We start from the raw sequence: 16,117 nt of genomic DNA, 5'->3' as shown, positions 1-16,117 counted from the left end.
AAAATTAAAACAACATTCTACATGCAGTATAAAAGAATGAGACAAACGGTCTACATTCAAGATGGAAGATTGGATGAACATATTTGTAGGATATAACGGGTTATCCAGGCAGGCCTAAAATGATTGGAAATTGGCTTAGGTAAGACACGCGAGGCCCAATCCTAGCCCACTAGCTAGTTAGTCAAAGCCCGGTTGATTCCCACACTAAGCAGAGGGGGAGCTTAAACTGCTAACCCGATGGCTTGGTTACGTGCACGACGGCTAACCAACCAGGGTTAAGTTGGGTTGACTGACTTTGGGCAGGAAGGGAAGGGATCGCGGCAGCTTATTTCTTCGCATTGAGAGAGAGAGAGGGAGAGAGAGAGACGCGGTTGGGAGAGACGAGACGGCGGCGAAGAACTGTCTCGTACTCTCTATCTTCTTCAACAGTGTAAGCGATCGTCTTTCTGTCCTTCTCATTTTCCTTCTTTAGAGGGTTTTATAAGGTTTCGGCCAACGGATTTTCAAGTTTTGATGTTCGTTATTTGTGCATCTCTGAGATATCCTGGATTCCTCCTTCTGCAGGTTTCTTTCTTTCTTTATTGGTTGTTGTTGTTGTGTTGGTGGGGTGCTGCTGAAGAAAGAAAGTAAGAAAGATTTACAAGTGTGGAGGTGCAGGAGAGTTCTCTCTGTTGGGATCGTTGGGATTTTGGAGATTTATCGGATTCTTGATAAATAAATAAAAAATCGGATTCCTTTTATAAAAAAAAATAAAATAAAAATAAAAAATCTTTCTGGGCCTACGTATTGATCCGGGATTTTTAGCTTAGCAATGAAGATGCAGTTGGGATCTGCTTCTGCTGCCTCCGATTCTAACACAGGAGGAGGCGAAATTGTTGTTGCCGGGGGTGGTTCAAAGTCGCCTTGGCCGCCTGGTTTCCGTTTCCATCCAATGGATGAGGAGCTCATATTGTATTATCTGAAGAGGAAAATCTGTCGCCGACGCCTTAAGCTCAACATTATCAGAGAGATTGACGTCTACAAGTGTGAGCCATGGGAGTTACCTGGTATGTACCCCTTTATTACCTACCATTTTTCCAATCTCACTAGAGTTCTTCAATTTTATGCTCCTATGCTTTATTATTATTATTATTATTATTATTCTCTCTCCTTTTCTCTTGATGAATTATTCTTCTTGGGGTTCCTTTTGTGACTCCTGTTTCATTTCTATTTCTGAGTCTAGCGAGGTACTTTTGGCATGGACAAACAAACAAAAAGAAAAGAAAAGAAATAGACAAAGAAGAAGATGAAATGATCTTGCTAATTTATTTTATGCTAAAAAATCTGGTACTCTTTGTTTTCAATTTAGGCAACTAGATTTCATTCGACCCTAGCTTACATTAAAAGATCCGTCTTTATTCCCTTGGGCATGTGGAGAAAGTACGCCTATCAAGAGTAGTAACTATGGAAGGCATATTAACTTTTCCATTATTGTATTTCCTCCTCAATTTTGGTTGTTAATCTTTGTTTTGTTTATATTTTCTTACACTTTATTTATTTATTTATTTATTTCTGATAGTGAATTGTGATTAGAAGGTTGACCATTTTGCTAATATTGACACTTCAATTCTTTTCTTCTGTTTTATCTTTTCGTGGAGTCAGTGGCTTCTTTCTTTGTTTTGTCGTCTTTTCCGATTCTGTATGTGATTCTTCAAATGCAGAGAAATATATGAAGCATTGACTGTGCAGTATATTAACTTGTTTGTGATTTTATTGTACTGTGTGTGTGCGCGCGTGAGCGCGCTAAATTATCTTGATTTGGATTTTATTATGTATTTCTTATTTTGATTGCAATTCTTGAATTGTAGGAAAATCTCTCCTGCAGACAGGTGATAAACAGTGGTACTTCTTCAGCGCCAGAGACCGCAAGTACCCCAATGGGGTGAGATCAAATCGGGGGACTAAAAGTGGTTATTGGAAGGCTACAGGAAAGGATAGGAGTATTTCACGGAATTCCAGGATGGTGGGCATGAAGAAGACACTTGTCTTCTACAAAGGGCGCGCTCCCAAGGGAGCACGAACCGATTGGGTGATGCATGAGTATACCATGGTCAAAGAGGAGCTTGAGAGCTGTAATGCTGTGCAGGTACATAGAGCAGTTAACAGATTTCCATGTCTGGTGTTTTTCATCCCAGGATTAAAAGCATTCTCCTTTCCAATTCTTTGTTTGCTTTGCAGGATTCTTATGCGCTTTATAAAGTTTATCAGAAGAGTGGACCTGGTCCCAAAAATGGTGAACAGTATGGGGCACCATTTAGAGAAGAGGAGTGGCTGGATGATGATGATCCAATTGATGATAGCTTGGGAATCCTGGCCAGTGTGGAATATCCAGCATCAGATCTTATAGGGGGTTATGATCAATTCCCACCTCCAACTGATGATGTGGAGGACACCGTGCAACAAACAGTTAATGAACCTGAAGTAGATCAACAGCATTTCAACAGTTTTGTACGTGAACTCGAGGTAGGACTAGCATCTGACTTATGTACTGAGGCAGATTAAAAGTTCTGCTATTCTTTTGTTTATTGGATCTTAGATTTACTGTTGGTAATGGTATTTGCAGTTTAGAACTTGTGGATATCACTGTTTATTTTTATTTTATGTCTTTTCGGTAAATCTAAGACCTATTAATCATAGAGGAAAACAATCCATGTCAAACGTTCTAATTTATTCACATCGTGATAAGCTAATGAGCCTGATGTCTGTTTTTAGATGGGAATGTTAGTCTTATTTCTTCTCTAAATACTAAAGATAACATGCATATTCTTGATGTGAGCAGGGGGGAGAAATAGTTGAAATAATCACAGAAACATAAGAAAATAGATCAATAATTTAATGACTTAAGAGCAGAAATCATCAATTCATACCTCATGGAGGTTTAGTGCCAGGCAAACCAATTGAGCATTGTAGCCAATGGATTTTGACTTTTGAGAAATCATCGGTTATTTTAGTGAATATCTCCCTTGAAAGGAACGTCACTTTTGTTACAAAACAGCTCCCAGCCAAAGGAAGAAACCTCTTCTTTGCAAAATCTCGGATTTATCTTATAATAACCACCTGGATTTATAGTTACCTTCTAGCTATTGGTTTGTGTTTCAAGCTTATGGCATGCTTCTCCTTTTAGATCATGTGTATTTGATGGCTATATTGTGTTCTTTGTTGCCATAGGTTGCTGATAAAGAGGGGACACAAGGTTATGTGGTGGAGTCATCGCTTAGGGAAGCCATTTCCATTGAACCCAGTGAAATTTCACGCCCATGTGAGTGGGCTGATTGTGGGCAGACAAGCTCTCAGGTTACATGTTCGGCCACCTCTATTATGCAACCTTCTGAAGCACTTGAAGTTACATGTGCTTTGGATGATGGAGATTTTGTGGAATTGAATGATCTTGCGGATCAAGTGCCTGGTGTTTCTAGTTGGAGTATCAGTAACGACTTCCCATTTCATGACACAGGCGGGTTTTACGCCTCTGATTATTACTTTGATGCACCCATGTTTCTTCCTGAAGAAATTGTGCCTCTGGAGGGGACTACACAACCGCATCTGGATTGTTATGCGACTGACATAGCGAGCCAGTTGGGTTATCACTTGCAGGACCCCATCGACGACGAAAATCAATTCCATGCAGCTTATGTTACCAGTCCTCTCTGGACACATGAACAGAAGTTCAATGTCTTTACATCAACAGAGTCAAGTCAGGTTGTTATGGCACCTCCAGATTCAGGTACATTAATCAATTTCAATATCAATACTGCAAGCATATTTAATGGACTGGTGGCTGCAATATCACTGGTATAGAAGCTTCTCAACGTTCTTATCCATTCATGCTTCTGAATTGTATAGGTATAGCGGGTGATGGTAATTCATTGAATGTCAGTAACGAAACACAGGGGCAAGGAGGCATTGGAGGAGATGCTTCAGAACATTGGTTCACTTCAACAGTCTACGGCCTGTTGGAATCAATACCTACTCATCCAGCATCAGCCTCTGAGAATGCCCTGATCAATCGGGCATTTGAGAGAATGTCGAGTTTTGGTGCAGCACGCATTGGTGCCAGAGACGGGGGTGTTGCAGCAGGTGATGGTGCTGCTGTGGGCAGGAGGGTAGGTAGAAATGGTAGTATGCTTTTCGTTTCTTTTCTGGGGGCATTATGGGCCATCTTATGGGTGTTAATGATTGGAACTATAGTGAAAGTATTAAAGGCTTTTGTGGGCAGGTTCATGGCCTCCTCCTAGGTATGTACCTACCTGGGCATATGCACATGCGTGTATTTGGTTTATTTATCCCCATGACATTTTGGACAAATCCCTAATTAATTGGGATGAGGTATTGATGATGATGATCAACATTTTGGACAGACAGATAAAACCAACCAGGGTTAGGCAACCTAGTACTCAAGTTTTAATGTAAGGAGAGATTGTTGGGAGTCTTTTCAAACAAACTGACCTGTGTCACAGTGTACTCATTTCGAGGGAAGGTGAGTGAAACAAGTGTAGTCCATTATCATGTATAGTTTCCCAATCATGTTAGAATAATCTGATTCAACTTCAACACTCTCTCTCTGTAATGTTTCATAAATTGTATTAGTAAAGTTTTTTGTTTTTTTTTTGGGAAATAAGCAAGTCTTGTTTTAACATCTCCCGTGGTTATGGTCCCTGGCTAGGCACTTGTACTTCATGCATATAGAATTTTCGCAGCACCCACATTTTGTGAATTGTCGAGCTCAGGTGAGGGTTCTGCACCATCTTTTCTTTGGTCTTTCTTGTGACATAGAATTTGAGTTTACATTTAGATCACGATTTTCTTATGTCGAACATGGATCTGTTTCATTGAAATGATAGGTGTTTTACGCTGACTTCACTGCTTAATTCCCAGCATCATCCATGATGCCCTCACCTTTTTTTTTTTTTCCTTGTAGATAAATTTTGTTTTAGAAATAATCTTGGTGGTTTAGATGCCATTTTGTTGAATGGAGCTAAATGGAATTGGGAGTAAATGGAGCTGATTTGAAATCATGAGGAAGATAGATTCGGGAGTAAATGGGTCGCACTCCTTTGGAGAGTCACTGGTGAACAAAGGTGTGCATGTGTCTGCACAATTCAATTATCTGCTGCATCACTAAATTCACATTAAGGCCTGTTTGGTTTACCATTTACTATGGTAAATCGTAGTAAATGGGTAATAATTATTTACTATGGAAAATTCAATGCAAGCCATCATCTGGACAATTTCTGGTACATTTTAGTTTCTATGGAAAATTCAATGCAGTCCACCATCTTGTCGTGGACAATTTCATTGAGACCATAAAATCTGTGGGGCCCACAGTGATGTCTGCATCTGATTCATGCCGTCCATTCATTTTATCAGCTCATTTTAGGCCTGAGCACAAAAATGAGGCAAATCCAAAGCCTATATAGACCACATCACGTGCTACACTGGGAATTGAACACATCGTTGAAAACTTTTAGAGGGCCACAAAAGTCCTGGATCAAGCTGATGTTTGTGTTTTTTGTTCATCCTGTCATTCTGACCTTATGAACAGGTTGGACGACAAATACATATCACCGTGGGTCTTACACAAACTGTTGCTTTTACAATCTGCCTCATTTTTTGGCTCACGCCTTGAAAGGAGTTAAACTGATGGATGGCATGTTTAAGACATACATCATGGTGGGACCCACAAATTTGAGTACCATTTCCTAATTTAAATTTGCATCATTATTTCCATCTCTCTAAACAGCTGGTAAAAGTAATCATTATCCATTTACCAGAATTTACCATAGTAATGATAAAACAAACATGCTCTAATAGAATGATCCAAACCACTCAGACATTGGCCAACTAAATGGACAGTTAAAAAACACTGGCAAGTTGCTTGTTTGTGATCCTTGCTTTTGTAGTGCACTTGAGGCTTGAAAATTTCTCATTTTCAGCTAAAGAATATATTTCAATGGGCTTATTATAATAATCATGCCAAATGTTACGTATGTACACTAATCTGATATATTAAAGATAATTTGAGATATCACATATGTTCTAGTGAATATATTGAAAAATTCCCATGCACTCCAAATTCAAAAATCTGCTTAATGAGAGTTTTGTAATGACCTGTCTAATGTAAGGCTTATTGGTTGAATCATCTGAATAGTTGTGCCATGTATCCAACCCATGTACAATAATAGCTCCCTTTTGGACGAGGAGAGATTGAGGGCTGTTTGAATTGAGGCAAAGTTGTATTTATCTATCAATTTATGGCATATCCAACCCATGTACAATAATAGCTCCCTTTTGGACGAGGAGAGATTGAGGGCTGTTTGAATTGAGGCAAAGTTGTATTTATCTATCAATTTATGGCATGATGTCACAGTTAGCTGGTCATTGATATACTGTTGCTAACTAGGTCTTTTGCTCATTGTTTGTCATGCACTCGAGGCACATGTGGGAAACTTAAAAATTATTCGGTGCTATATTTGTACATGTGTATGCTTGCATGCGCACATTTACACTTACTATATATATTTTTTTACTGCTTGAAGATTAATGGTGGCATACATGCATACGTGGATGCTTAACTTTTGATAATTGCACACATGATACATTGGAACATGTTATAAGATAATTTGCGCCGTCCAAACATTGTCCATGTGAATCAACAGTTAAAAATGGTTGGTTAGTTATTCAGATGTGATCTTGTGCTTGTGGCCCATTCGAGAGTTGGAATTTCACATTACATACGTACACTAATTAGAGATTAAAGTTAATTTAGTAATTAAATTCAAACTTGTAAATATATTATGTATAGTTGCTTTTGGATTAAAAGGGATTCTGATTTCATAGTGCAAAATATAATAGGAGGATTCCAAATTCAAATCTAACGCTCCCAAACAGGCCCTTAACCTCTCCTCCAGCGACGGGCAATCCATGCTCTCACGGTCGTGCATCCATGTTACTTGTCCAAAAATGCATCCATACGTAAGGGGGGCACACCACTTGCACAAATCCAGACAACCCCTCAAGACGTAAGTCACGTCACATGTGCAACATGTCGTGGTCATCATCTAAGCCTGAGTTGGGTGCTATTCTGTCCATCAGCAAGTTGGTCACACGTGTGCTACAAAAATGGGACGGTAAAAATGAAGAAAGGTGTCTGTCCTTTGTGGATGTGAGGGTGGGAGGCAGCACATATGCCTATGTGGGGGCATCTGCGGCTGCGAGCCATGCATTCACCAGGTGGGGGCAAACAAACATTTTATGAAGTACCATTCAACAATGATACTAATCAGATGTCAATGTAAAAGAAGCGCAACTTTATGGATGGATTAAATAATCCCATCTCCAAGAGTTATACAAGGTAGCATCCGTGAAATGTGCGTTAGACCTGATGGATAGCAAGTAATCGTTAATTAGAATCTCCAAGTATCTGAATTTAACTAGGAGCACTATACCTTATAGTGCCCTGAGCACCACATCATTTCTTAACTATAACTAAAAAAAATTAGGTGCATTTTATCTAACTTATTTACTTTGCTTTTGTGTTTTAAAACATAAAAGATATGAAAGTTGCAAAAAATGTGAAAAAAAGGTCCCTTTCATGTATATTTACCAGAAATTGGGATTCGTCTACCGAAATCACTGAGCCATGTTTGTTTCTGAGTCAAATACGCTCTTTTCACTTCTTCTTTTTTAATTTTTTAGTTCTTAATTTTTTTTAAAACTTTAAAATGGTGCATCGATAATTGTGGGGCCATTGCCTTTTGTTTTAGCCCCCATAGTTTGTGCACTTGTATGTAAGCCATTGTCTGTGAAGTCCTTGCACCCTGTTCTCTCAAGAGAATGGTAATGCTAGTGTGTATGTTACTGGCGGATTTTTGAAAAACACCGAGTGCAGATTTTTGCAAAATTTTAATTAGGATGCCATCTAGATAATATCAGTTTTCAAAATTAACACAAACTAAAAAAAATTCATCTCTCCTCTTAAAAATTACTCTTGCAATTCCTACTATACTCATGCAGACTACTAGACTGCAGCAATTGTCTACAACACATGTTTTCCGTGCGTGAAATACCTACACTTTGTGGGGGCTGTCATGTTTTATATGTATATCAACTCGATCATCAGAAAAGGAGCATCATTTGACCCACACACAAAAGATCAGGATAATAAAGACTTACAAAATTTCTCAAAAAAACCTATAAATTCACGTGTGGCGGCCATGGATCAAGCTGATTTTTGTATTTTCACTTCATCACGGTGAGTTAAGACCTAATTAACATGTATGATGAAAGAAAACATGGTGGCTCTACAAAAACCTATGGCTGGCGTGCCATCCCCCTTATTCCTGGTGGTGTGGCCCATTCGTTATTTGAGAGGATTCAGGTTCCAGTTTGTTATTTGCTGGGGGGTAAACCGTTATTACGGAGTGGGCAACGGTAGCATGGAGAGGTGTCTTTTCGCAAATATTTTCCTGAGGTTCAGGTTTTTAATACATTTTAATATCAAAGTAGTTTTTAGATTAAGAAAGATTTAAATGATTTTATTTTGGTAAACCTCCCCCAAAAAAATCAAAGGTATTGGATGAGATAATCGACCGCTAAGTTGCCCTTCCTCTTAAGAGCTATCCTTGTTCAATCTACAGGATGGGATGGTTTGGGTTATGGATTATCTTCTGATAATCATGACCATGATTCCTAACACTGAGGGGGCCTTTGGATTATAAGTTACTTTAGATAAGCTACTTATGAGTTATGCCGCACGTGGCTTGTCTTGGCATGTTTGGTAAACAATATTCCTATCAGCTACAAAGTAAAAAAGGTATCTTTGGCTTCCAACATTGTAAGTATTTATCCAAGTTTGGTTGGTCCCCCTCACATCCACCATCCATCATGTGGGGCCAACCTATGATGTAGGCCATTCATCATTAGAAGCCAACCTTTAATGTGTACCATCCATTGTGTAGGGCTCACCTTTGATGTCATCAATGTTATTTTCCATTAGGTGGTGCCCACCTGCAATATCCACCGCCCATCATGTGGAGCCCACATGTGATGTGGACCGTCATGAGGCCCGTCCATTATGCAGGGCCCACCTTGTGTATGGGCCACTCATCATTATGACCATCCATCATGTGGGGCCCACCTTGATGGCCCACCACTATTCATTGCCCATCATGTGGAGCCCACCTTTGATGTGGACAATCCATCATGTGGGCCCCACCTTCAATGTGGGTTGCCCATTATGCAGGGCCTACCTTGGATGTAGGCCATTCATCATTAGGGGCCTACCTTTGATGTGGGCCATCCATCAATGGAACCCAGCTTCAATGTCAATTGCCCATCATGTGGAAGTCACCTTTGATGTGGACCATCCATTATGTGGGCCCCACCTTTGAAGTGGATCATCCATCATACCCACCCATTTTGGATGTAGGCTATTTATCATTAGAGGCCCGCCTTTGATGTGTGCCATCCATTATGTGGGCCCGTGTTAATATGGGTGATCCATCATGTGGGGCCCAGCTTTGAAGTGAGCTGTCCATCCTATGAGCCCCACCTTCGATGTGGACAGTCCATCATGTAGGGCCTCCTTTGATATGGACTGAGAGAGAAGTAGAAAAGTGAAAGGTTAAAAAGCTATTAAAAAAAATCAGTGGGATAAGTAGCTTTAAGCACATATACTTTTTGCAATCACTTTTACCAAACTAACTCAAGTGAGAAGTTAAGTTAATGACCTAACATAAATTAAAAAGTAACTTATTCTGGTATCCAAACAGGCCCTAAGACATAGTGGGCTTAACATTTAAACAGATGATTGGACCTATTTTTGGACAAATGACTTCCGCTGCCCATTTTTTTTGGGTTGGACAGTGATGAGAAGGCTAGACTCATATGCTTGGTGTGATTTTTGAATGGTAGCCTGCAGAATGTGTCAGGAGCCTAATGAAATATACTCTGATTTATCAAGAGAGAAATGTGAGATGACTTTTATCTTTAGTTTCATTTCGATTACTTCGGGATCTCTTCAATGGCAATAAGTTTCTCCAGCAAACTTTACTGATTTTATTTTATTTATTTCTACTCAATTTCCAATTCAAGCCGTTCCGATGAGTTCTATCAATTTCATCCATATCTGTCCCAGGTAAGTCGGGGACCAAAATCAATATTTCAAACCATGTTATAGGTAGTACAGGTCGATTAAATTATCAGAGCCTTCTGTAATTAATAGGACCGTCAATTTTCTGAGCCATCTGATCATGAAAGTGCAAAAAAACCTAATCTTTTTAGGTAGGATACTGAGTCAACGTGGCTAATCAGATCAAAACCTTATATTTTGCACGCTTTTGACACGTTGGCATGTTTGGATTCCATGAATGATCTTCAACCAAACAGAGGGTAATTCTAGAACTGGCTGTAATTTGGTCGAAAAATGTTTCCAGAACCGCCAACTTGACCCTGCCGAGGTGTTCAGGAAAGCTAAGTTCGATATCATCTCTTGTATATCTCTTTTATCATTTTCTTTCCCCGTTACATTTTTGGAGTTCCTCTTGGTCCTGTCTGTAATTTTGTGTGTGAGTTTTTGCTCTCTAACAAAATTTTAAATAGAAAAAAGAAGAAAAATCTAGATTCTGTGAATTATGTTCCAAGTCATTCAAACAAGAAAACTAACGATGGACAAATCTGCGAATTCTTGGAAGTCATAGATCAAGGATTTCAATCAGTTATAGGATCTCAATCCAACATGTTTTTAAACCAGAAAAAGAAAATAACAAAGCAACCAGTGTTTAGTCAATCATCATATGCTCACAAAACTTGTCAAACGCATTAAGATTGTTGCGTTTGATCTCTGCTATTATTAAAATTCACATTTCACTTCTTATTGGACAAATAACAATGTAAATCCTACCATGGCAGAAAACCAGAAAAGCTAGGTTTCTATGAACATATGACAGTTTGAGAGTTCATTCCATCACAGGACAGAACGATGCTGAAATGGGACTGCAAGTACCATACTGAGATTTGACTTGTTTCCTGTGTCCCATTGGTGTAGGTGCTCTATTAGTTCATTACTGTGGAGAAATCCATTGGAATGCTATAACGGCCACGTTAGAATATGAAATGCTACAATACTGTTGATTTGGCCATGTTCTTCTAGCAGTAGAGACGTAGTATATATTCATTAAAATTTCCAGAATTTTAAATAATAATAATAAAAAAACCATGATTTTTACAATTCAATTTTATTAGGGCCCCTTACTATTTTATGATCCAACTGGATATTCAGAAGAATGGATCTTCTTGATGAAGCAGTCTTTTGCATAAGTTTGGACAGCTGAATCTTGTCTATAAAGGGCCCTTCTGATCAGAAGCCTGCTAATTAATTTCAGAGAGTATATAACCGAAGCACAAGATAAAGAACAATGAACTTAATAAAAATATGATAAATCTAAATAGATAACAAGGTCTTCATCTACATAATACACGTACTAATCATGTTTATGGAAATAAACACAATAATCATTGCAACGTCAAATACATCACCTGCAGATAAAGAAATAGTAATGACAAATAACACAAAGCCCTCACCTTCAACCTGATTGGTTCACAATAGTTTCACTTCACACAGAAACTGAAAAATCCAACACCACATGTGCCTTTTATTATTGCAGTTTCCCTGACAAGGATTGGCTGACAATGGATACTTAAGCTATCTTACGAACTGGAAGATGAAGAGGAAGGGTTGAAAGCAGCTTGTTCTGCACAACTCAAAACCTCATGTGTTCCAGCAGCTTCTCGGCCAACTCCCATCAAATCAAGGTAATAGAGATAGTGTGAAATGATGTTGTTCATAGAATCGATTTCGCCCTGGCCACAGACAAGATCCCCGTAGAGGATGTTCATTGTAGTCCCAAAACCCGGCACCCTTTTCGCCAAGGTATCATTTTTCGTAGGCTTCCAGTTCCCCACGAACACATCATGGGCTGAAGGCTGCTTCTTCTTCATTGGGGTCATCCACTTCCAGATGGCAGCTTGGAAGGCTAGCGTAGCATTCTGTTCAAGATATTCTGGATGGTTCAACAACTCTACTTTAAGACCATCACCGACTATTCCATAGTTGTAGTTCCTGGAGAAAGAAACCAGATTGACGGACACATTCAGGAGTTTGTCCCTCTAATAACACTGAAAGTAGGGGTCATTCACATACACATAATAACTAGAGCAAAATGGATTAAAGTAGCAGCTTTCAACATACCAGTAGACAGGAATGGCACCACGGCCATAGTATTCAGCTCCAGGGGTACAGGGGTAGAGATAGTTAGGGTTGCAGTAAGACTGGCTTGGGCTTAATTCATGGTTATAACATAGCCCATATGCATAAGGACCACCGGTTGCAACGTTATAGCCACCTGAAAGGGTTCAAATCCGTTAAGATCTGAATAATGAATATATAACAAGGCAAGGCATTCCATATAGCGGAACAGCAGGATGGTCTTTCTGAAAGGGTTCAAATCCGTTAAGATCTGACTAATGAATATATAACAAGGCGAGGCATTCCATATAGCAAAACAGCAGGATGGTCTTTCTGAAAGGGTTCAAATCCGTTAAGATCTGACTAAAAGAAGAATCAAATGCAGAGAGAATCAATGGGAGTTGCTGAATCATCGTTTGGTGAAAGCTGAATATGTAGAACAGCAGGATGGTCTCTCTGGTGAACAGAAATCTTGAAAGCGTTCCAATTACCAATTGGGAAAGAGGATAAATGAATGATATCTATAGGGCAGAGGCGCAAATTAGCTTACAGGAGGTCTTGCTGCCGACATGGCCGAGGAATGCAGCAATCTCTTTCATTTGCATAAGCTTGCCGCCAGTGGTGCCGAATCCTATGGGCTCGTATATGGCGGCGGCTGTGATGAAGGAGCGGTAATCCCAAAAGCCGACAGCATGGGCAACGGGGGAGTTGCGCTTGCTGAAGAGCTCCTCAAAATTGTAAACCTGGAAGAGATCTGAGATGGTCTGGTTGCAGCAAAATACGCCCTTGCATTCCCAACCCTTGTCACAGATCTTTTCCTTGCCCTTGGACGCATATCCCGTACGGATCAAGGTCGTAGTCATCGAAAGAAACAAGATTCCCGCTGCAATCGCCCATCTCCTCTCCTCCATTTTCAATTTTTTTTTTTTTTTGTTTTAACGAGAGAGGAAAATGCCTCTGCAATAGAAAATTACAAGGGAATGAATTCGACTAGCAGTCAAACGCCGGCCCGCAGATACGATTATACATATATGCGTAGAGAAGGCCAGAGAGAGAAAAAGAAAAGAAAAGAGGAGAAAAATGGAGAAGAAGATATGAAAATACAGATAGGCATCTGATCCACAATTGATAAATATACCCAAATGAAGTATACCTTTACCACCAGATGGTCGGACCGACGGATGTTGTAGCAGTTGAGTTCTGCGAGTAGCAGTCGGCTCTCTTAATTTACGAGGCAAGGAGAAGCAAGGAAGCGGCACCTCTTTCAGTTTCAGAGACCCTGTAACGCCAACAGGTGTTAATCGCCAGCACTTCCCATTACATCCAACGGCTGATGCTGCGTGCAGCTGGCAAAGTTGTTCGACGTCTAAGCAACGACAGGCTGGATCGAAAGCAACCCATCACCCATCACCGACAGTCTTCTTTTCATTTTTCTATTAAAATAAAAAGAAATAAAAATAAAACATACTACCTCGTTAACTTGGCAAATTTTGATGTCCAATTATTATTTTCCATTGTGGATCGACTCATGTTACCCAAGCTTTACGGTGATTCACTTGAATACAACTAATATGCTAATTTTGCAAATTATTTTACCTTGTTGGTAATGTTTGGGTGAGTCTCATTTATGCCTTGTTAGCCACCGGTATTTCCTACGGTGTGGCTCAATTTAGATTTTGATCTACTTCAATTTTGTGCCCGTGTTCTAAGATTATCTAATTAGATGGATGGACGGTGCAAATATATAATATATACCACAAAGTGGGCCTCGCACAGTCACGCCCAGTGGAAACAAGTGTTACCCCAGCTCAACCGAATCTGCTCCTAATGTTTAGCTTTTGCTTGCTTATTGCGCTTGATACTAAGGGCCTTTTTGGATTCGTGTATAGTATTGTATTGTATTGTATTTGGGTACTATTCATGTATGCATTGGACGATTTTCAGACTACATTCAAATCAAGCAAATACTAATCAATGTTTGGATTGGAGGAATTGGTTGGCATAGTATACAATACCTTATACAGATCAATATTTGGATAGGAGGTATTAAAACTGGGTACTGTACAATCATACAAATTTCAACTCTACTGGTACGGATGGTCAACCCACGTTTGGGTAGCAACCCACCTGTGATATGTGGACCCCATGTGTAATCTTGACATCATCCATGCCCCAAAAAATAAAATAACAAAAACAAAATAAGAAAAAATACATTTTAATTTGAAAAAAATTAGAGAAAACAAGTAGATGATATTGATGGTTCTAGAAAACAAAACAACAAAAAACAAATTTAAAAAAAAGAAAAAGAAAATTTACTCACGTATATTACAAATGATATTGAAAGTTCCAGAAAAAAAAAAACCAAAAAAACTAAGTACGTCAAAAACGATATTACAAATGAGACACCCATAGGTGGTTACTTTCAAACAGTCCAAACAATTCGTTGAGTGTTACAGATGCAGAAGATTATCCACTACTGCGGACATTCACGTAAACAACCGCAAACAATATGAAGAGACCAAGGAGCAAACCAACAAGCGGACGAGGGAAATGTGGGTCGTTTCCAGGACCATCAGGTCCCACTTTTTCTTCATTGCCATCCTACGAACCATTGTCACCAATTGTTGTTGGCTCTATGGGTGCAGCTACACATGTCCCGCTATCCATCTTCATGGTAGTAGTTGATGCATGAACATACCGAGTTAAATCTGTTTCGTCCGCTCCTCTACCGATGGCGGTGGCCTGAATAATGCAGTAAACAATGCGTAATCTCTGTTAACAGTATGATTGTAACATATGTATATCAATTAAGAAAATTTGATTTCTTATAACATACGAATACTTGTTAAAGTTTCGTCCAATCTTGTGTTGATTCCATGCAAGCATTGCATCTTCATAAACCGTGAATGACTTATGTTTACATCCACTGAATACATGAACTTGAGCTTTGCACTCCTCCCATGTCTCGTATATGCCGGGTGTTCTTCCCTCAAACACTACATAAAATCTCCTCCTCATTTTCTCTGCAATTAGTAAACATACAGTATCTCAATCCGAATATTGAGTGATGAAATTATAATAAATTTTGAGGAGAATGATTACGTTGGCTGTGTCAAAGTCTGTATATTACATCATGAAGGTCAGAAGCTTATCACTATATAAATAGATTCAACTACCTCTATTTCAGTTATTTTCTGTCAATATAACCTATCAAAAAAAATTCATACAAGAGTGTACCAGTAATGTTGGGAATCAGAAAGATTAATATCTGTTGGGATTTGTGCTGCGGAATTACAAAGATCTAAATCTAGGATAGCAATACAATGACACCAAGCACACACAAGAGAACACAGATTTAACATGGAAAACCCTTATGGGAAAAAACCACGGCACAAAGTAACAGATCTCCACTATGAAAATAGAAATTACAAAGAGAGAGGACTTACCCGATTCGAACAACCTCGAATCTCACCCTTGCTACACCCTTTGATTTCCCTAGAACCCCTTTAGAAAGTCTTAGAATTATTTCTCATCACCTAAAAAAGCCCTAGGAACACCTATTTATGGTTTAGGTAACTTCCCTTTCGCATCCCAGTTGCGAAGGGACCCTTTCGCATCCCAGTTGCGAAAGGACTCAGATTTAAGACATATCGCAACAATCTCCACCATGTCTTCAATCTTCAACCGTGTGGCTTCTTGACCTCTTCTCTTATTTTTGCATCATATCATAGCTTCTCTTGCACACTCTGTCTTCCTTTTACACCATTGCCAAGCCCAGAGAAGTTGCACAGAACTTGAACTTCTTTGAAGGAATGATCTAGGTGAGTATGTCTG

The 16,117-nt window shown here is 39.3% G+C and overlaps 2 protein-coding genes across 3 annotated transcripts; one reads left to right on the top strand and one right to left on the bottom strand.

Annotated features, from left to right (window-relative positions):
• The first annotated feature begins 322 nt into the window (after nucleotides 1-322).
• On the top strand, nucleotides 323-4,647 carry LOC131222283 (NAC domain-containing protein 17-like). 2 transcript variants are annotated; one of them, XM_058217298.1, is made up of 6 exons: nucleotides 330-485; nucleotides 565-1,046; nucleotides 1,848-2,125; nucleotides 2,218-2,502; nucleotides 3,208-3,763; nucleotides 3,883-4,647. In XM_058217298.1, exons 2-6 carry the CDS (start codon nucleotides 812-814, stop codon nucleotides 4,272-4,274), a joined length of 1,746 nt encoding a protein of 581 aa, XP_058073281.1. In that variant the 5' UTR covers nucleotides 330-485; nucleotides 565-811; the 3' UTR covers nucleotides 4,275-4,647. The 2 variants fall into 2 exon arrangements, with proteins under 2 accessions (XP_058073280.1, XP_058073281.1); XM_058217297.1 differs by having other exon boundaries at nucleotides 323-1,046.
• A 6,797-nt stretch (nucleotides 4,648-11,444) lies between these two features.
• On the bottom strand, nucleotides 11,445-13,590 carry LOC131222282 (chitinase-like protein 1). The gene is made up of 4 exons (XM_058217296.1): nucleotides 13,437-13,590; nucleotides 12,834-13,240; nucleotides 12,287-12,440; nucleotides 11,445-12,157 (listed from the first exon to the last, which is right to left on the bottom strand). Exons 2-4 carry the CDS (start codon nucleotides 13,192-13,194, stop codon nucleotides 11,746-11,748), a joined length of 927 nt encoding a protein of 308 aa, XP_058073279.1. The 5' UTR covers nucleotides 13,195-13,240; nucleotides 13,437-13,590; the 3' UTR covers nucleotides 11,445-11,745.
• Nucleotides 13,591-16,117: the final 2,527 nt, after the last annotated feature.

Source organism: Magnolia sinica, chromosome 13 (assembly GCF_029962835.1).
Source record: "Magnolia sinica isolate HGM2019 chromosome 13, MsV1, whole genome shotgun sequence".
Taxonomy (NCBI): Eukaryota; Viridiplantae; Streptophyta; class Magnoliopsida; order Magnoliales; family Magnoliaceae; genus Magnolia; species Magnolia sinica.
Note: the sequence above shows the minus strand (reverse complement) of the source record. Positions and strands in the feature narration are given on the sequence as shown.